The sequence below is a fragment of the Tetrao urogallus genome, assembly GCF_951394365.1.
Source record: "Tetrao urogallus genome assembly, chromosome: 5".
Classification (NCBI taxonomy): domain Eukaryota; kingdom Metazoa; phylum Chordata; class Aves; order Galliformes; family Phasianidae; genus Tetrao; species Tetrao urogallus.
The window spans coordinates 22,771,394-22,794,354 of record NC_136818.1 but is presented as its reverse complement, the minus strand read 5'-3'; the positions used below and the strand labels follow the sequence as shown (position 1 = coordinate 22,794,354).

Sequence of the window (22,961 nt, the reverse complement as noted above, 5' to 3'; positions counted from 1 at the left end):
TCTCACAAAGACTGATCCAAGATGTTGGGATGAGCCCAGCCCTCCATTAGAAGCTCATCTCTGACAAACTAAGGACAATGTTTTCAAAAACAAGGGACATTTGTTACTTTACAGGAACAAAAGCTCCACAGAGACTGGATTAAAATACCACAGGAAAATCTTAGAGTGCAGCTCTTGCCATCTGCCCCGATGAGGAGATTTGATCTTTACCATTGCCTTGGAATCAAGCAATGTGCTAGAACATTGCAGCTAACAAAGACACAGGCAAAGCAAAGAGGGCAGGCAGAGCCAGGCACCTCAGCATGCCAGCTCTGTTGAGGCAGCTTTAGAAATTTTCTTGTAATAAACAAATACTGTAACTGGGCATTTTGTTCATCCGTTTATGACTAACAGGTCTCCTGGGGAATCATGCCTTGACCTCTTCCAGCTCAAATCTTCACAACTGTGATTCTTGGAGCCTGTTACAACTTCTGCCCATGACGGCTGAGGAACTTCCCACATCCAGCTTTCATGCTGGCACCTCCCCAAAGCTGCTGGAGGCACTGTTTTTATTTAATTGTGCTACCCCTGGTAGTGTCCAGCAAGTCCTGATAGCTAAAAGCTTACCTATCAACTACCCAACCATGCCTAACAACCTCAGGATGAAGGGGATACAAAGCAAATATACAAAAGTTGTGCACAAAATCTAGGCACCATCTTTTAAAGTTAGCTTTTCTGAACATCTGCAGGAATTTTAGATCAATGAGAAGAGACTGGAACTTCTTTAGAGCTATGCTTTTGGCACGTGAAACTAAAGTGTACTTCCAGAGTCCCAAAAAGTTGCATCAACTCCAGAGGCTGCCCTGGGAAAATCATTGAGAAGATAAGCTTTTTAAAACCCAGAGCTGACAGGAGGGCTACTGGGAGGCCCAATGAGCCAGCTTTTTTCTTCTACCACAGAGTTCACACCTTCTGATAATTTCAGAGTAACTGTTTTGGGCTGCCTGACTGCTGCCAGAGACATGACATTTCCATTCCGATCTCCTAAGCAGGCCAAGGAACCTGAGCTGCATTATGGCCTTTGGATGGAACCTGGTTCTCAATACAGTGGCACCTGAACCTCAGTTGCTCTTCGGCACACTGCTCTGGACACAAAAGGAAGCTATTCCCCAGGGAAGAGATCTTACTCCAGCATACCCACGGCCTAAAGGCTTACCCTCATTTTCCACAGCAGCTCCTAACACTGCCAAGCACACAACAAGGACCACGGTGTAAATGAGAATCACATCTTGGCCTATCTGTTTCTGGTTTCCTCTGTCAGTACAAAGAATAACTGCAAAGGACGTGTATGGCAGTTTACAAATTTGTACAGGAAACGGCTGTATAATGTCACTATTGTTGGGTTGGGTGATGGCAACCAGATGGTGTCCTGAGGATGGATTCACCAATGGCCGTTTGAAAATGCCATTGGTTCTGCAATATTGCTTGTGCTACCAGAGGACATGAAAACAGGGCAGTCATTGTAGAACGGAGGGTGTTTCCAAAGCTACTTCTGTCCTACCAGTGCAGCGCGGCCCTGGCATCAGAAAAGTAAGGGGATGGGTTTAAGAGAAAGGAACGAAAGAGGAAAACTGTTAAAGGCTCTATATAAACTGTGATTCTCAGCCACAGCATTTACACATTATATCACAAACTGCAAAAGCTGCACTGTTTTCAGAGTAGGAGCATTGCTTGCTATTATTATTATTTCAGCACTAAGCTTTATAAGACCAAGTGCATTTGCCCACCCCATCAAGGATCCTCACAGCAAATACATGACAAGCAAAGATGTGAATGGAAGTGAGCAGAAGATGGCCCAACTACTGCAAGGAAGCTGCAGGAAATCTGCACTAAGAATTCACAAGGTCTGAGCCTCTTTGCACAATCTCTTGACAATTCACCTTGAAAGGCCACTTTCAGAGCAGTAGCTCTGAAGTTTTCAGTTTGATTATAACAATTTAGCTTAATTTGAACAAGTGTCAGTTCAGTACATACCGAATGATATTCGCTGCACATATTATCTGTTTGATTTTGCTGCACATTACAGAAGAGTTCATAACTGAAAATTCAGCCCCCACCTCCCAACCACAAAATTCTATTAACTCTTTTCTAAATTTTAATGCTATTTTGAGACTGGGGAGAAGGGAAACTGTCCCATAACAGGAAAGCTCTCAGAAGGAATGAGAAAGAACTGCTTTTTCTGCTTTTACTTTGGCCAGAAGCGTTCCTATTCACACCAATGCTGTTCCAAACCTAGTGTTTCTATGCACAGGTGGTTTTTACAGCCTATACATTGCACACAGCAATGAAGTGATGAGATATACTTTTTATTTAAGCGTTTTAACAGAAATAACTCAATCCCACAGTCCATAAAAAGTCCTGTAGTGTAAGATTACACTTTTTCTGACGTTCCCAGTCTAACTCTTATAAATAACACCTAACTGTGCTCCTTCTGGACATTATCGCTGTAGAAGATAGAATGGCCATCCAGCTCAGTTCCCACATGAGAAACTCTTTAATGGAGAGGTCCTCACTGCCTTTTATTATCAACTGTGCTACTGCCAGATGTGATATGGCCTGGGCTGCAAAACTAAACCAACTGGGAAGCATCTCAGTGTGAACCAGAGCCTTGTGAAAATCCCAGAGACCTCAGAGGAATGGAAAATTCACCCTACCACAAGGCTCTTTTTTGAGGAGTTTCTTCCACTCTCTCCCAACAGCAGCACTGCTGCAGGTCGATGAAGGGCAGTGCTAAGCACGTGCACAGTCTAAAGGAGAACCAGGGGCCAAGGACGTCTTCTGGATTAAGAACTAAAAAAAATTATTGAGACTAACAAGGATATGGAAACCTACTATGAGTCCTCTCTACAAAGACAGCAAACATCACTAGTGCAGGAACTACTACTTCATTTTGTCCCTTCACCTGTTGCATTAAATTTATGCTATGTTACTTTAAAGACCATAAGGAACCTAAAAAGCAGATGTCAAATTAACGTGACTTAATTTGTCATGATTTATGATCTCGTTATTCACCTTCCAAGGCCAAATAGGGGGAGCTAAAGAGACTTAAGATAATAGCGAAATATGCTGATAATTCTCAGTATTTATTAGTCAAATAGCAGAATCTATCTTGCAGCCTCTGAGCAAGAGCTCCTGTCTCTCTTCAGGAATCAGAATAGAAGCACAGTTCCAGAAGCCAGGCCAGCTGACCTTATGTCCTACTGAAACGTCTATCTTAATCCTGTTAACAAAGTGACACCAGCTGCCAAATGACCTCAGTCCTCCCATTCCTCTGCAAAGCTCTCATACCGTAATTACTTTAGGCATACCTGCCTCATTCCTAGCTGAGCTTTTTGAATCTCACTTCTGACTTGCAACACATCCTGAATAAAAGGCACTAGATACAAACAGCACTCTTTCATGAATAGGAAATACTATGGGAAATCACAGTTAGAAGAAGCTTGTGTGTACACCTTGTGTGTATGTAAAGTAGTCAGGGCACACAAATAGGCACAGTAATGCCAGTCATATGGCAATGAAGGAAAAGGAGGTGCTGGCACCTCATTTGGACTCTATTTCTACTGTAAATGTACTCCTAAGGTTTGTCTCCCCTCCCCCCCCCCCTTAGAAGAGCCACAGGAGAGAAAAACCAAACCCCCTGTGAACAAGGAGGACACAGGACAGACTGGACAGAAATGCAGCCAATTACACTTCTCTGCAGAACTCCTTTGCAAGACCCAAAAGTAAAGAACAATGCATGCATTTGCTATGATGTAATTTTGGTTTGGCAGCTGATTAAAAAAAAATTCCTAAACGCCAAGTAAGAGGATGTGAAGAACAGAGTTCTACGTTCAAGTAAACTGTTTGGGTTAAAATCATATATGAAGATTTCTAAGGAATTAAATTGCTTTGATAATTTGTGTGTTATTTGTGAAAACTGAAGTTCAAGATAAACTGGAAAGAATATGTGTATATGAAGACAAAGAAAATATCCCAGATTATATTGGTTGAACAGTTCTTCCTGTTACGTTTGATAAGCATCAGATTTTCTTCTTAAGGCTCTCTCACAAACTAGCACCTTAATAATATTTTTTTTTCCCCTCTAAGTTATTAAAAATGACATTTCTCCACTATTTTGTGTCCTCCTTGGCGGTATAAGCAGAAAAATGTAGTTCATCCACAACTTCCAGGCGAATCTGTCAATTATTTTTGTAGATTTTACAAGTTGTAAGACCCAAAAAGAATTAACTGCTTTATTACTACTACCAATAAAACATATTCCCCTCCTTTTCTAATTCACTGCATCAGAGCTCTGCTTTTGCATAACATCTGCAGGCTATTAGTTTTGCAACTGCAATCTGTAATTGCAAAAACATGTAATTTAGGTAGGGCGTGTGAATAGGGTCCAGGAAAACCAAAGAGGATATAATCCAGATTCTTTGCTTCTCTAACAAAATGTTAACCCAAAGTTTCTATATTTGTTTGCAAGACCTCAGGTCTTTTACTGAAGGCAAATTCTGGATTCCCAGAATTATAGCCCAACTGGAGACCGAGCCTCAAGTGAAACAAACTGGAGTGGGCAGGGTTACTACCAACAAACACCTTATTTCCGCTGTTCTGCTTTTTGCAGCTCTGCCACATAAAGCAGAGAGCCAATCAAAGCTCACAAACAATGTGGGTTTTATGGACATGCTCCTTGGATCCAGCATCATGAGATGGTCTAGACTGTTAAAAAACAACAAAAAACCCCACAACAACTTATTTCTCTCTAGACCAGATTTCCCATGAAAAAAAATTTGGATGAGTGAAAGGAAATTTATGTGAGGCTTTCTCCAAATGCTGGATCAACATGACACTGGGGCTCAAAATCCATTTGCTAGTGCAGCTGCACTCTGCTTTCTCATTTTAACAAGTACAAAAGACAGCAAAGCACCAGAACACTTTGTCCAGAGATGTGGTGAGATCTCCATCCTTAGAGGTCTTTGGAGCCCACTCGATATGCCACAGCCAACTCCGCTGCATGCTGGTGACAGCTTTTCTTCATGCAGGAATTCCCTTGGAAAGCAGAAGTTACATGCTTTCTTACACAGCACATGTGCCCACACACACGGGTACTCAGGAAAGCAAGTGAACTTTAAATAATAACTTTTAGTTTTCCCAAGCAGGAACAAGTGACTGGTTGTGTTACAACCTTAACCTTATTTAAATGAAGACAATTCATTTGATTATGTTGTGTTCTATCCTAGAACACGTGGCACAAAATCTACCCCTGGGTTGGAATTACTGTCTTCTTTCATCCTGTATGAACAGCAATGACTTTTCTAAAAAGCACGTGCTCAGTCCATCATCTTCCACAAAGGGATTAAGCACTTCTTCAGCCCAAATACTGAATGTCAGCAGTTGCATTATGGAGCTGAAAACTTAGCATGGGATTTACTTTCCATGTTTTTGTGTCTTCCAAGAGTGTGTCTTTCACAGTCAGGTAATGGATTCTCATACAGTTTGAGAGGATAAAATAACATTTGGCCAATAGCAACTTAACATCTCAGTCACCGATGATGCACATGGAGATGGAAAGAAAAACTGAGAATAACAATGAATAGCAAGAATAAGGAATGGCTTTCAAGACTAATGAGAAGACAGAATGAAGTAACCAAATTTAACTTTAGGTCAAAATTGTTATTAAATAGATGCAATTAAAGTTGCATAAAAGCATTCCAGTTCTACAAATCAAACTTCTGCTCTGTGAAGGTTCCAGCCAACAGCAAAAACCCAGACCTCATTAACACAGGGTCCTCCTCTCTGTTCTCCCTGTTGGAAAGGCACACTTCGCTACCGTTTGCCTGTGACTGTCCAGCAGCAGACAGAGGCAGGCTGATTCTAACCTATCATCAGAAAGATGCTGCTTCTGAGAGACCAACATATCTACAGGAAATTAGCAGCAACAAATCTTTCCTAATGGCAAAGCAAATTGGCTACACAGACATATATTAGAGAGACTGAAAAATCCCTTTCTGGAAAGAGCAACTCTCACTGTTAACTCTCTGCAGATCTCCTCCTGATCACAATCCTTCTATCCCGAGGTACTTCTATCTTCGAGGTTATCCTCCGAAGTATAATTCTTTTTCACTGAGATGAAGGAAGCATCTCCCAGCAGTGACAAGAAATGAGGATTACATCACAGGTAGGAAGATGTGATATACCTACAGTCACGCGCACAGATGTGATATATTTATGTAGATCTATTTCTACAGATCTCCCACTCCTTCCACCTTCTGGCATAGCTGAATAAAAGCGAGCCTTTAAATAACTCCCAACAATGGGGACACCACTTTCAAAACCACAAAAAATAGACAGTAGACAAGATACAGGAGGAAACAACTAGATAATGAGGAAACAAACACTCCTCCCAGCGAGCAGCAAGGCTGCATTTTTCCTTGAATCCCCTAGATTTACCGAGAGCTCTGCAATGACTTCAGCTTAGACTTGGGTGGGTCTCTGTACGTCTTGGCAGCGGGGACAGGCGAAGCTCCTACGCCGTGATGGCTGGACGGTGGTCTGGCACAGGGGCCAGGGCTGGTGCTCCAAATTCAAGCTGCCTTTTGTTTTTCTTAAAATGTCAGTTCAGAGACGAGGAGGTTTTAATATCAAGATGCACTGGGCTGAATTGAAATTTGATGGCAGTGTTTTAAACTGTGCAATGTGGATCGCATTATCGATGCTTGTTGGAAAGATGTTTCTCATTCTGCAGATCCCAGGACATCTGTATGGCTGTGGATTCATCAACTATTCATAGTTTCTTCTAATTAAAGAGGTATTCACTATAATATTGTCAAAGAAGTTGTCACCTCTATCACTAGTTACTTCAGTTAAATCAGGAGTGTGAGGATGAAATTTCTTTTCATTTTTTTTTGGCTGTTAGTTTGCTCGACCTGCATTTACCCCAGCCTGACGAGCTTCTTCCTCTTCAAGTCTGTAGCCGAATTTCACTTTTAAATCTCAGTTCTGAGTCCAGAGTTGTTGCCAAATGCCTGCTCTGTTTGGATTTCTAGTGTTGCTGAGGAAGACGTAAATCAGTTCTAGAAACAGATTTCATTTTATAAGGGGAAAAATGTCTGTAAACATTCGCTTTTTTTCCCCCCAAAACAAAACCTGACACCAAAACAAGAAAATAATCCAATGGAAAGGAGTCCTTACAGGCATAAATAAGTTATGTAATTAACTCACACTTGGTGGCAAGAAGGATTTGGATGCCTGACATTGGGCATTCTTCCTTAATCACCCTCAATCTACCTACAGACACCCCGGATTAGTGCACTTCAGAGCAGCTCAGCACAGCCAACAGGGAGCTGAGCAGCCCAGCCTCTCATGGGCACCAAAGAGGAAGGCTTCCTTCTTCCTTCCCCAGCCCTCATGCCTTCCCTCTGCCACCCTCTGGCAGCTGTCAGACAACTACAAGTCCCCTGACTTCCATAAATAGCAGAAAAGCAGCTCAGCTTCTCCATGAGCTATTTTTCTGAGAACATTAAATGGCTCAGAGAAGGATGCACACCAGCACGCACAACTACGGAAACAACAGCAATTCTCCCTTCTGGCAGTGACTCACGTTCTCACTGGTATTGCTGGAAGCAGCTCACCTAGCCAGGGAAAGAAAGGCATCCTCCACTTTTGAGCAGCGGTGGGAATTCATACAAGCCTCATACAGCACTGTGGGGGCCAAAACTTTCACAGCCAAGACAGCTGTTATGCAAAAAGCTCTCTCCTGTGACAATAGTTCACTTGGATTGTGTGGGAAGCCTAACTGATAAAAGGATAAGCAGGGGCTGATGCAGGATGGTGTAAAGTAGTGCAGGAACGCTGCACTCCTTGCACATCTCGTGACAGTGTGTGTGACCACACTCTGCTGCAGCAATTGGCTGAGCCACATCATGGGCATCAGATTAAAGAGAGTGAAAGGTCAGCTTTTGGAAGATAAATATGTAGGGAGATAGTTCCTCGCACGCTACTCAAAAGACACAAGCTGTAGCAGTCCGGGCCTGACAGTCTCCGGGGTACTGCTCTTCCTGGAGAGCAATATGTTTTCTTCTATCAGTACTTGCCAACTCTTAACCACATTTAAAACATAATGGCTCAAGCAAATAGGAGCCTTTCATCTCCCCACTTAGGGTGAGATTAATTTTTTCCAGCTTTAGCTGCCTGACAGAGCAGTCTAGGCTCCCTTCAGAATCTGGAGGAGAGTCACCCCCAGAAGGAAGTTCAGTCCACGTAGCAGTAGGCGTCTGGGAGAGGTGGGAGAAACTGGGGGGGCTTTTCTTTCAGGTCAAAGAAAGGCTCTACTGTAATTCTGATCACAGAATGAAGATTCAAGAAATGATGCCTGAATCAGTAGGTACACCTGTGAACTCCTAGGCACTGAGTTGATGAGTGCTCAGGCAAAACAACTGATCTGACTGTGGGTAACATTAATTGCATAGGCATGTCTAAAGCTACAGACCTCTGAACCACACTCCTGTGTGAATCCTACCCTCTTTTTGTTTTTGCTACTGTAGTAGTTTTAACTCTATACAAAAAGACTGAACATCATGGACTACCACAGCGCCTGCAAAGTATCAGAGAAGTACTGAGCACCTTGAAGGCATTACATTCCAATCCTCTCCTCAAGCACAGCTGGAGACCCATTCAGCTTGTCATGAACCGATTCAATACACAGTCTCTATTCTGTCACCCTAACTCACCAATGAAAATACCAGACAGCACAGGACACAAAGAAGCTTGAAGAGCCTTATGCAATAAATACTTCTAATTTCACATAACACAACCAAACTTCTCTGTTGCATGTAGATTTTGTTAATTTGACATCTCAGTGTGTTTTCGACCACATCACCATGCCCTCCCCCGGTTCAAGATACCACCAGCACTGCTGCCAGAAGATATATCATCTACTCAGCTTTTTCCTGACCCACACCACCAGCTTAGAAGAAAACAGGAAGAGCATGGAGAATGTAAAACATCTTAAACATGACTAGCATCATCTGATGTACACCCCAGCAGGCTTCTGAATTTCCTGGTGATTTCTAGGGCTTCTGGAGGTTCTAAGTCGCTTTTGGCTGAGTTTCACAACCCATACCCACACAATTTCTATCAGTGATAAATGTTTCCCATTTAACTAAACAGGCCTTCAATGCGAGGGGATAGAGAGAACAATAAAAGCTTCATGCTGCTTCATTCTGGTGGACACACACACTTTTGCTTACATTCCTCCTTGCCCTTTGAACCACTTCTGGCTCTGCGGAGTTACCCCTGAACCTGCACAAAGGCAGTGTGAACTTCAGGCAGTCCCCGAGCTGCAGATCATTTCCCTCCACATCTATGATCACACAGAAATGTGTTTACAAGCATACCTGCAGTGCACACAGCCCTAGAAAAACTGCACATGCCACTGCTGGGATGGAGACACAGACAAGGCACATGTTAACTTACTGCCAATGGGTTGAATTCAATAGTGTGATTTCATACAAAGTAGGTGCATCGAGGCTTTGGCAGTATGCTTTCAAACAGAGCAAGTGCTACAAGCAAGTAAAGGTGACGAAAATCAGACAAAAGTTGAAGTGCCACAGCTAAGATTCAGAGTTGTTTTTTCTTTCCTTTTAACCCATACCCATCTTATTCTCAGGTTCCTATTTCCTAAGAGAATTAAGTTAGTTACAGGAACTGACTTTCATAAGCCAACAGGCAAGTTTTTACATCAACTACTCAGACCTGGAGAGACTTGTAAGTCATAATGGCTGTTGGTTTTGAGACGTGTGAAGAGGTCCTGAATTTGCAGGAGGATGATGGGCAGTAATGGTTATTACACCTGCCAAGAGAAGGGACAAGGCTGCTGGAGGGAGTCAAATACTGATTATTTGACAACATATGGGACATTAGACTGCTCTCCATGAAAAAGTCTGCATGCTTACTTTCCTTCTTACAGACTTGCACATGCAAGATAACAAGAAGGAATTGCATATATACTTTTTACATGTTTGTTTTAACCTCTTGACAAATGACATGCTGTGGGTAACTCCTGTCCTGGATTGTCACAACAAACAGACATAAACCAACGTGACACTTAAACAGACGTGCCCTGTCACAAGGCTACCAGAGACTTTCTAACTGGGTTAATGCTCCATTTTCAGCACTTGCAGTATTACCTCTGTGTTCTGCCTGAACGTAAATGGTTCCTTTCTGCATCTGCAAATATAATTCTTTACAATTTTTTTTATTATTATTCTCCTAGAGCCACAATTAACTACCTTAGAATTTTACACAAAGAAAAGTGTTACATCCGCCCAGTTTTCCACAAACAACAGCACCTTCATGTCCCTTTTCATTTTTTATCCACATTTCTCTATGTTGGCTTGAGAATTGAGGAAAATTCTTACCTACGCTACATGCAGCGCCTTGGTTGCCTGCCGGAGAGTTACAGCTGGTAAGCACATACCAAACACATGGTTTAGCAAAAGCAAAGAGAAGCCCATGATGTATTTTCCTAATGTTAAGGAGATACCTTTCTAGAGATGTCGGCCCCAGACTGCCAGAAACAGCAAAATGCCTCTTTTCCAATCCTGTTTTCAGCAATCACCTGCCCAGGGATTAGTTCCTGATCTCCTGACCCTGATCAAAATCTCCAGGTCCAAGCACTCAGGACTGTTCTTGGAAAGAAGAAAAGCTACGCATGGATTCCCTGGCAAGTTTAAACAGTGCCTCACAGATGCTAACAAGTGACTCAGCCCAGGAAACTCAGCACTGGCCAAAGCTTCAGGGAAGGAACCATCAATGAGGCACAGCTTGGGAATGTCCATTTCTAGAGTCTCACAGAAGAGTACTGTTTAATATATAGAAGCCTGGCTGGACTCGAGAAGATGGACATTGCACCTTCCTTGTACACAGGGAGCTTTTGGTCTGTGTACAGCTTGAGGTCTTTTTCAGTTTTATCAGACACCCCTCTCTGATAACTGACACTCCTGACTTTACTGTGGATAGTGGAGCTTTGTTCAGCAGAGCTTTGCTAAGCAAACTCCCACGTGATTTAACACAAGCCATTTCCACCTAGGGCTCTCATGGTGCAGACACTGAGTTGCTCATGAGCCCTTCTTGCTATGAAGACAGAGCATATCCATACAGGATTCTCTGAAAGAACTAGCTACAGTGGATATACTTCTGGAACAGGCCTATCCTGATGCTTGGATAAAAACACAGTGAAGAAAAAAAACTGCATTCAGAGAATAGGGCCTACTGCTTTCTAGGAGTCAGAAAGGAGATTGAGGTGCCATAGAGTTCTCTAATCCCTTTTCTTATTCCTTTATGAGAACAAAGCAGACTTCTGCAGCCTGTCTTTCCATCCCAGTAGGTAGGCTACAAGCAACCAAGAGCCTCAGAAGCACAGAACAACTTCTAAGTTTCAGTCTCAGTTTTAAAGACAGTTATTAAGTTTTAAAACAGTTTAAATAAAAACATACTGCTCATTTTATCATGAGGTAGAACTCCTACCCTAGGAGTAACTGATTTTAAACATAAAACCTGGAAGCCTCAGGAGCTCTGTTCGGTCCGGTGGGAGCTGGTGATAATCTGTGCACACTCATAATAGCACCTGGGCTCTTAATTCAGAAAATAAGCTTTGTGTGTTGTCCAGCTAAAAATCTAGCAAAAGGATTAACTGCAACTGGGAGCAAATAACTCCATCTGACCAGAATTAACTCAAAATGTGTTTGTAAGACTTTAAATAATGATTTCAGATGTAAGACTATAATCATGATTAACATTTGCTAGAAGGTAGGATTTGTGCTGTGTACACATACACGGCTTAGGGAAACCAAGAACACCTGAATGGTGCACACTATATTTTTATAAAGACTCCGAGTAGGGCTGCCAGACAAAACCTGAAAACAACCAGAAAAAAAAATTAACTACTCTGAAGCTGTGAAAGCATGAAGTTCAAGTAAGAAAATAAGCAGGTGTATTTCAAGGTGCTCTCTGCATATACTGTCAATGAAGTTGTGTGAAAGCTCATTTTTTCATCCAAGAACTCATTCCTACTGTACATTAAGTTAAAGCCTTACTGGTTACTGCAGCTATGGAGTTGAAGATAATATTTATGTCTCCATGTAGTTAGGACTCAGTCCATAATTAAATATTGCTACAGATCATAACTGGAGTCCATCATTCCCTTCTGGGAACTGCTCTGAATAATCTCAGCTGAATTTGTTTCAAAGAATACAGTGCTACCATTGAAGAAAAAAGCATTACTATCTGGCATTATTAAAATATTACTACATTTGGGCTCTCTCCTGAAGAGAGGCTGCTTCAGAGCTGCATTTCCACTGCGTGCTATACTTCAAAGCCCTTTACTTGTTCGTAGACAATCTCACTCTCCTGCACGCTTTACTGTTGGCAAGTGCCTGTTCTCCACTCCTCCTCAGTGAGACACCGCTGTCACGTTCCTGCACTCAGACAATTCCCACTTTATAACCACTCTTCCTCCCATGCTTCCCAGCTCTATTTCTCTACTCTATCTCCACATCAATTTCACAAGCAGTGGATATTTTACAGGGGCTTTCCAAAACCAACAATCTTCCTCTATTTCTTGCCCACAACTCTTTGTCTGTCAAGCATACAGCAGATTTTAAGTGTATGCTATTACTGGTCACATCTGTCTGCAACCAGTTTGGGTTTTGGAGACGATTTCTGCAGTACGTTCTATTTTCACTGTAATTATCCACAGTGTATGTTGTCCTTCCAAGCACTAGTTTAAAAATAACAAAGTATTAGTTAGGCCCGGGACATATAAGGCTGAAAGAAGTTCAGTGACAGCATTAATATGTTTCATGAAGTTCCAGCAACCATACAGAAGACAAACGACTCAAGACTATGCACACAAAAGTCAAGAGTGCCTCTTGGTCCACGCCAGACATATTCAAGTGACTTTCTGTTTGTGCTTACACATATGTCCTCAACACCACATTTATTCTCAGTTTTATTTGGAGGACAGCAGGACTCAAAGGGACTCCGAGGAGATAAAAATCAGAGTGACGAAGACTTTGCATCCAAAACGTCTTGGAGAGCTAACAACAACAACAGGCACTTCCAAATGAAACAAAACCACACTTGATGCGACAGGCATTACCTCCCTCTTCGGGAACGCTTTTGCGTTCTTGTTCTGGTCCTCCTAACCACTGTTTGCATTGGGCTGAGCCAAACAGCTGCTGCCCGGAAGAGGCTACAGTGCAGCTGGTACTTGCTGGCTGTTCCCCTTTGCTGTCTGCTCTGTAAATCCAAGGTGCCTCACTGCCTGGCTCCTGCTCTTCTGTCTGCCTCGCTTGGCTTTCCTGGATGCTAGCCCTATAAAGCATGGCTCTTGCTTCTGTACCATTGAGAGCATGCTCTCAAGGCAGGACAAAACTTCCAGACATTGCAGAGTAACAGCAGTGAGAAATAAGGAACCACTGGAGGCTCTGTTGGAAAACCCTACAAGGCTCTGAAAGAAATGCTTTCTAAGGAATCACTGGTCTTTATCTACAAACATAGAAAAAAATGCCATTCTGAACTGTTACTTAAAACTTGGAGTTGCTTTCTTAAGCATGCATTTCCATAATCCCAGGATTACAGGAGGGCCATTTGTACGCTATACAGTACCATTAATTTCAGATTATTGCATTTCATTCTGAAGACTTTTAGATTAAGCAACAGCCCTAAGCTGCTACAAAAAGCAACACTGCCCAGCTGAGTACTCAGAAGACTATAGAGAACCACCTTCTTCGCATCACATTTGACAGTCAGCTCTCCCTTACACCATCCTACCAGAAATATTCCATGCTGGGGAGGATGACAGCAAGAAAAGCCAAAAGCAAAGCTCATTTTGCATTTTCAGATGGATACTAGAGCTTTGGGAGGAGAACATTCTCTCTGGAGAACATGGAGAGAATACACAGTTTAGTCAAGAGAATTGGTAGCTAATCACACAGCAGGCAGGATTCATTTTCATTAGTGATATTTAAATGGAAACAGGAGGTTTTCCTAAAAGATTTTCAAATTCAAAAGTCATCTGCAGCTCTAATTTGACAATGTCTTGCTCGTGAGACTTGGGGCATGAATGAAGCACAACGACACGCACTGCTTTCCTCCTCTCATTTTTTCCAGAGGCAAGGGTCAGCTCCATAGGGAAGGCAGGCTAAAGGGTGACCTTTGTTTTGAAAGTGCCTAACAGTTTTATTATGGATACTATGCCCTTAGCTTCGGGTCTTTCAGTACATGTAATTCTCATTGTCCATACACTATACAGGACAAGATCTTAACTTCTTATGGTAAAGCCATTTTCCTCTCAATATCTTAGGTCAGGTTTCATAGGATAAACGGGAGTTTTAGAAATCTTTCAAAAACCTGCATTTTAACTTGCAAACAGCTGCAAACTCACAAGACACAAATATACAAATAAGATACTTTGTCTTTAGAAGCAGCAATGCTCAAAAGTCTCATCCTTGCATTTTATCTGAATGGGAAACCAAATGATACAACCTTATCCACAGAAATCCCCAAACAAAGTCCAGAGAAGAAAACTACAAGTTCAGTGACAAAACGCTCGTTGATAAATGTAACAAAATAGTAGAAAAATATGCTAGAACTGAACTTCTAGATATGAAACGTCATCTGAAGCCAACTCATTACAATTCATCTTTGCTTGCAGGACACACGGGGCATCAAATCTGCAAAGAACTGGAACCTGTCTTGTTTACATTCCCTGAATAAGTTCAAACTATTTCCAAAACTATGTTTGTAGCACAGCAAAGTACTGCCACAAGCATTGCTGCCAAGCAACACCGCGCAACAGCAATGATTAGGTCCTTCACAGCAGCCTACCTGATGACAGAGCAGAGAAATGATTCCTAACTGGTAAGAAGAGCAGGTGTCATCTGACACCTGAAATGACTGTCATTGCTTTGCTTTTCTGTGCATACCTGTTTTAACACTGGAAACATCACTGCTACTACCTGAGCTTCATCTGCTTTTCTAAGTGGATACAGCACAGAACTGCTCTGAGACCGTGGCTGCTGTGTATGCGTCTCTGAGCCACTGGAAATGCAGGGTCTCCTCTCCTTTTCAACACACCATAATCTTTTGCTGCCTGTGAATAATGTATCACCCAAAATACAATTAACATGACACTGGCTTCTTACTAACGAAAGCAAGACACAAATTAGGTATTTTATTTCTAACACATTGCGTGTGTGAGAAAGATACTGACGATGAAAGAAAAAAAGCTCTCATTTCAATTTGGTTCAATCACTTCCGTAAAAGCTTGTTTGCAGAACTTGAGAAATCCTTAAATGTCCATTCCAGATGTTGCCTTTTAGGAGCAGAAATTCACATCTTCAAATAAAATATTTATCTGAAGCTCTATGGTTCATGTACCACAGAACTGAAGCAGATTTGCAAAGTGAAATTCTGGTTCTATTGAACTTGGTAATGGCTTTGCCATTGATTTCCATAGGGCCAGCATTACTCTTGCTCTAACATGTAATAACCAGAATTAAATTTTAATATCCATTTTTTACTGCAATATACTGCAAGATATTGCATATGCACTGCCATTAAATGTAGTTGGCAAGCTGTAATACCAAGAGACATCTGCACTTTGAAATAAATAGAGATATTACTGAGAGGGAATGTTAGTGGCCTTTTAAATTCCCCAAACGGATCAGACTTTAAGCCACGATTCCATTAATATCAGTAATTACACACTTATGCTACAAACACCATTGTCCTTAATAAGCCTATAATGATGTCAGCCAAGCATCTCTGACAGCCCCCTGACAAGAGTGAAATCTACTGCTTAGCCATGGGAGCTGGGGGGATTCTGCCTCTAACCACACAAGAGAAGTGGGGGGATTTGGAGCACCATTTACTGTTCAAAGTAAATTGAAGGGCTGTTTTCTTCTGTGATCTACTTAATTGCCCTTCAAATTGTTAGCTATTTATGTTCTAAAAAGCAGTTAAGGTTAGCCAGGAAAGGCAATATTTTCCTCAGAAGAATCCTATGCTCTTTTCTTACCTTTTGTGATCAACCAGCAGGAATGTTCACTCTCTCTGAGCATGATAGCACCAAAACCTCCTACTACTTTCACAATTATCTTTGTGCAGTTATCTGTGACTCACTTGGAGCCATCACCAGCAGAAATTCATTCCTACATATGTAAGCTAACAAAGTAATTCTAGAAACAATGGCAAGGTCTGAATGCTCTGGCAAAACAGATGTGAGCTCTGGAAAGAGAACAGTTTTTACAACAGGCAGTGCCAGGCTTACAGGATGACTGCAGTGGCAGCCAGGTGCCTCTCCTCCCAGTTGACAGAGCATGTTTACCTCAACAAATTTGAATTTCACAGCCATGTTCCGCTGGAATTTTAGAACAGATCAAGCAGACTTGGTATAAGAGACGCCAAAGGGCAGAAAGCAAAGGTGTTGGCAAAGCTACAGACATTGAATTCTGTCTCTTAGACATGGGAGAAATGAACACGGCTTCAACACCAACTGGAGACTCCAAAATGCTTCAGGGAGACGACAGCGGCAGATTTCCACTTGGCCTCCATCTAGTGACAGCAAGGGGAAGCTAATTAAAACTCAAGTCAGAAGACCTGTTTTTCACCCCCAAAAGCTTTCTTTTCTGCTAACAGCAGTATTTCTAAACATTTCTACAAATCACTGTATCAGATTAAGGCATCCATCTCCATGCCATTCTCTCCTGGCTACAGTTAGCAGCAGAGCTCCATTTGTGGCACTCTTTTCAGTGATACATGGCAATTTGCTTTTATTATTCACTGCACAGACTTCTCGGCTCTGAACATGCTCTATAAAAGCCAAGCCAAAGCAACACAGCTTAGATCCATGGTGTAAATACACGACTTCTGAGCACTGGAGCATTCGGGGACAGCAGGTGTGAATACCAGGAAACACATTCTTCTGTTACACTGCTAAGTGTCAGTTTCTGCAATGTTGAGGGAAAGCTGCACACAATTCCCTAGAAGTTGGATAAATAATGAAATTAACAAGTCAACATCTCAAGAAATAAACTGTGACAAGGCCTGCCTGTGAAGGACGTTGGCTGCTGAAGCCTGGCAGAGCTGGGAGACAACACTGACCTCGTTCAAGAATTCTTTGCTTGCTGTCAGCTACATATTTCTTGTGGTTAAAAAAAAAAAAAAAAAAAGATACTAAGAGTCTCCTGGCAATAGCAGAAAATAAATTTTGTAGACTTTTAGTGAAAGTCCTTCTTCGCGTATGGTCTTAGTTGGTCCAAGTACTACTTTATCTTCCTTTGACCTCCTTACAAAAAGGAAAGAAAGCCAACTCCAACTGCGGTATGTGCACATGCAAGCCTTCCAAAGCACAGAGAGAAAAAGCTGAAGAGGTCATGAGAAATTCAGTCTTACAGGAACCACCAAGCACCACTCAGGGATGACTGTGCCCAACCTTACATCTTCAGAAAGCTGAGTCTTGCCATGTAAGACATGCATGGGCAGTCCTAGCAAGTGCCATTTTCTCAAAGATCCAGGGAAGTGAAGGCACAGCTCCTCCACTGCAAGTCTGAGTATTTGGAAAACTCACCAAAAAAATCATTACATTTCAGATCAGGGACAAACACTGGGTTACGTGGTACTACACACAGAGCACAAAGAATGGGGATGCCAGAGACATGAAGTGGAAGGGACCTCTGGAGCTCCAAAGCTCACATCACCAATACCAAAATGACCCAATCCCTGGTTCTCCTAACTGTATGATTCTTGTCCTTTTGTATATTTCTGCTAACAGATAACAACCTACTAAATGCTTGGGAGAGCATGTGTGGCAAACAGCCAGACAGGAGAACAAAACCCATCACCTCCAGGCATTGCTTCTACCTTGGCAAATGAGCAAGTAAACATAAGGATACCGTCCCTCAACATTAAGAGGAAATCCGTCCCCTCTCAGCTCCTAGCCATCAGCAAAAAGGGAACAAGGTCCAGAGAAAAAGGTGCCAGCAGTGCTGAGGTGAAGGGCATCCCCAGCTGAGGCCCAGCTGGTGGCTGCCTCAGCCCTGCAGGGCTCCTTTTGCCTGCAATCACAAACAATCCAGGCCAGCCATCTGCAAGTGCCTCTGGGCAGAACTTGTCATGAGATCAGGTTCGCCCCATAAAGTAACAAATGAGGTGGTATATAAAACTGCTTTTGATTTGACAACATTTCATATATAAAACAAAACTATCCACAGCTTCGCTACCAAATAAACTTCATATATGGTTTTTAAAAGTCCCCAAACCTCTCCCTGCAAGAGAGCAGAGCCAAGCGATGGGAATTCTGCAGCACAAGGCTCACTTCATTTCCAAGGACAGCTCTAAGTCCAAATGAAAGCTGACAGCATGCAGGTCATTAATCCAATGGGGTATACAGGGTAAACAGAACCTGTGTACCAGCAGACGCATTCAGGTGCGCTACAGCCATGACAGAAAATGAGGAATTAGACAAACATTGTTCTGCTTTTTACTTTGAGTTTCCTGTAAAATCTTCTATTATCAATTCTCCACTCCCTTCTACTCATCCTCAGGATATGCAGAGCCTGGTGCTGGCTGTATTTGTGTTGTTAGCTGAAAGAACAGCAGAACATGCCAAGCATTTAATAACAAAATTCCAGCCTTGTGACACAACCTAGTAATCCCAATACTGGAAACTAATCTCATATTTCTACTCAACCCTTAATAAAACCCTAATCCTAACAAAAGTACCGCTATATTTTTTTCTTCTGCCTGAACCTTTTCTAAACACATATATCTCACATAAGAAAGTTACTGCAGACTAGACCAAAAAAAGATGTGTTACACAAGCTTTTACATGTACATGTATTGATTTACACAGGGCAGACTGACAGAAGACTGAGCGAGAAAGAAATAGCATCTCAGGTCCAGATACAGTAATTTTCTTCTAAATGATCGTGTTTGTCATGCTGTTTATAAAATATCTGTGCAAAAACAACAAAATTCTGTATGGCAAACACTGTTATCACTGTCTTGAAACCAAAGTCATGCATTCTGATTTCTGAACTTTGAAGATGTGGGGAGACGTCTTCAGCTGGAGCAAGAGAAGACATTTCCATTCTCAGCTTTGAAACACAGCTCTCCAACTCAGGGTGCAAACCAGCTTTGCAAAGAGTTGAAGATGCACAGCCTAGTATTGTTGGCTGAATAGTGGCCACAGGCACTCCTCTACTGCCACAGAACTGCTTCCTGCAGCCATCCCACCACACAACTCTGTTTCTTGTGTGCATATCATTCAGTGCTCTTAAACAGGCACCAGAGACTTGGCAATGCTCAAGCTCCTGGCCTTGCATAAGCACACACATACGCATGCCACCCTGTCCATTCCCCTGTCTGAAACCATCAGGAAAGAGGGCAGCTGAGCAATACCAGCTGCTGTCTTTGCTGCGGGGTTCCACGAACCTCAGGCAAGGACTGCTTGTATGTGGATGAGCTGCCGTAGCTACAGCTACCAGTTTCCTGCCTCCTATCACCCAGGACACTTTCATGATGAGGAAATGAACAAGGTGTTGCAGGGTCCTAGGAAAACATTAGTTGTGAATAAGCATGTATATAACAATTCTCTTTTAATGATACAGCCACAAAATAGCGAGGCAGGAGGCTTAGCAAGATTCACATCTGGGCCAAATGTGCATTACAGGCAAGTCTCAGGACTCAGCTAGACCTTTACTAAACAAAGGAAGTAAACTCTCCCACCCACCAGCTGCTGCCTGAACCACCGTTTGCTTTAATAATTTCCATCACCAGATCCCAAGCAGCTTCTCACTCTTGTAACAATCAAGACCACTCGGGCTTCCAGCACAGAAAGTGTCATCAAACACTTGGAATTCCAGTTTTAAAATAGCTTTTACTGTTGCTAAGTGTGCTGCACATGTGAGAATATGCCTACCAAAGCTGTAGCACAAGCCTGTCCTGTACACTAGCACAAGGGCTCACCTGTCTCAAATTGAAAATCACAAAACAACAGAAAACTGTACCACTGAACGAAGTCCTGCTCAACACAGGACACAGAAAATCTCAAATGGGAGTATTTTAGGGGAAGATAGAAATAACATTATGTTGAGCAGAAATAATTTGTGCACAGAGTACATTTATTCCTATACCCTGAAGCATAAAAAATTTATTACACCTATTAAACAAATATCCAGTTAACTACTCTGATTATTGGCCTGCTACCACATGCAAGTGTTTAACCACACGTTGGACCTGAGTGAGTATTACACTGAGACCCCAGCAAGTATTGCACAAACCCAGAACTCTGTGCCCTGTTCTCCAAGCAGGCATAAGTTTGCCAAAGGGGAGTTATTCTTACAAAACTCTGAAGGTACCCTTCATTTCCACCAAGCATCTGGCTGTAATACTGCAGTGCTAAGGAGCTGTACAGAGCAATACAAACACTTATTTTTCAAGCTGTTGCCTTTCAGTTTCAACAAATGCTCTTTCAGTCATCCTGATCATGTTAAAAAAAAATAAAAATTGGTTTGGCCTATTTGTTACTTCATAAATGCCAAATCAGGGCTGGGAGAAGGGTAGAAGGGTGCCTGAGAGGAAGAAATCGGCAAGGCAGATTTGCCAGTTTGGCAATAGCAAAAAGCCCCACAGAACCCCCTTTGCCTGAGCATCTTTTCTTTATCTCCAATTTCCTTGCAGACACAAAACAGATGGTGATACTTTCTGAACACTCCATAGAACGGAGGGTTGAAACTTCCACTTGGGGTGTGTTGGGCTGAGGGTACTTTGCACCCTGCAGAAGCGACTCCTTAAACACTGTAGTAAGATACCTGTTCACAGCATCCTGAAGCGCTTGTCAGGATTGACTGCCACAATAGAATGACATACATGTGCACAACTGAATGCCTTTAAGCACAGCTCCGCGCCTCTGTACTGACATACACACTAAAAGAGCTCTTAACACATTTACAACACACACAAAAAGGTTCCGCCTCTTTAGAGCTTCCTGAGCATGGCCATGTACAGGCTCTCTCTCCAAATTGTCTCTGTGTTCCTCAATCCCCTCCCTGCCTGCATAATCCATAATAGAAACATTGCACATCTGGAAAAATGAGCAGGCACAGGAAGAGCGATGAAATCCTTCACTGGAATTCTTGCAGAGCAGCAGGAATCACATACTGGCCTTGAAGGATTTTATGGCTACGTTGAAAAAAATTATTCAACCTCAAGGCTCAGTACTCCTACTGTAACTATGATGAGGGTGAACAACTTGCTTGCCTAAGGTATTAACTCTGCCAGTCAATATTAACCTTTCAATGAAGGTGTCTAACAATTAGTCCCATTAGAAACTCATACAACACATGGAGTTTACCTACTGCTCACCCGATAAAACTGCATCAGCATTTTACCTTAAAAACTGTGCAAAGAGAAATACCATTTCTTTGCAGATGGTCTCTCACCTCCAGATGCTCCTACTTCAATCCTGCTTCCCCTGTCCCTGGGATTTTCAAGTGATCCCATGCTGTATTGCCCTTGCATTACAATGCTTTCTGCAAAACTCTCTTTCCAATCTTAACTGTGACAAGCATATCTGAGAAGATCAAAATCCAGCCATTTTACTGTGAAGGTTATACTGAACCATCACTTACGAAGAAGCAAGTTTAGCTTCAAGTTTGACTACAACATCTCTTGTCACAAGACACACAGCGTAACAGACTGAGGGATTCATACAAAAAACCAGCACCAAACAACTGCTACACTTACCCTGCGAAATGACACCACGTAGAATGTATCTTCCTTTCTGTGAATAGCTTCAAAGAAGTCTTGATAGCTCCTTGGAGAGGCATAATACACTTGGAGCTCATTCCCTGAGTTCCTGCTGAAATTAAGAAGGGAAGAAAGTAATTATTTTAGACACAAGAAAGTTAACTTTAATGAGAAAATGGCTTTAAAATACCTGCTTTTCAAAAAACAGCAGTTCTGCATCCATTGAAGGAGCACCAAGAACATTAAACACAGGTGAAGACAACGAGATCTACTGAAGTGGAGTGTGAAGTTAAACACAGAGCTTTTCATGCAACAATATCACTGTCTCTTTTATTCACCTTCTTTTTTTGCATCTCTGGTCAGCTCACAGATTTGCTCTTCACTTTCAGTTTAGATAGTGGAGTAAAAAGAAGACATTCACAGCATTCATGTAATCCTGGCTTATCTTTTTCACAATTATCATCTTAAATATCCCAGACGTATGGAAAATACACTGTCAAAAATACTCTGTGTGAAAACACTAGCAAGTCATGCAATCCACTGTTTATCTTGGAAAGGTGAGAAATTCCCAGCACATTTTGTTATCATCCAGCTCCCGTTCAAAAATACCACATTTAATCAAATTGCAAAGCTGTACTTAGACAAACCATTAGCTGGATCTCCAACCAGTCATTTTAATTCTTTCCCACTTTAATAGCATACTATCTGTTTGCAATATTTGTGGCAAAAACACTGATGAGACTATTCCTCCCAAGCTGCCTGGTGCTGACCCAGATTCTAAACTACGGTGGCTGATCTAGATTATTTTGGTATGTTTCTAAAATATACATAACTACGCCTCTCAAACAAGGCTCAAATCTATCATCAAGTGATTTTCTTGAGTAGCAGTAATAGCAGGCCATCATTCTCTCCGCTCCTACTGCTCATCTGGCCCTACGGAGATAGGAGTGCAGCTGCCAAACCTGGCTTCCCTTAGCAAGAACGGGAGGTGAAAATCCTGGGGATCAAGAGCAGACAGTTCTGTTCTGTATACCCTCATTAGCAAAACAATGCAAATGGAGACTAAGATCACATCCTTCACAACACAGGAAACAAAGATCCAAGCTAATCCGAGCTTGATTGCT

At 42.1% G+C, this 22,961-nt stretch overlaps 1 protein-coding gene across 1 annotated transcript in view; it reads right to left on the bottom strand.

The window, feature by feature from the left end:
- The window catches only part of ATF6 (activating transcription factor 6), a gene marked incomplete at both ends in the record, with an annotated part of 73,699 nt that overhangs the window by 18,461 nt on the left and 32,277 nt on the right, over positions 1–22,961 (bottom strand). The window contains one exon of the mRNA XM_079536197.1: positions 21,835–21,949. Within this exon, the coding sequence (XP_079392323.1) occupies positions 21,835–21,949 (115 nt within the window). The remainder of the gene's footprint in view (positions 1–21,834; positions 21,950–22,961) is intronic.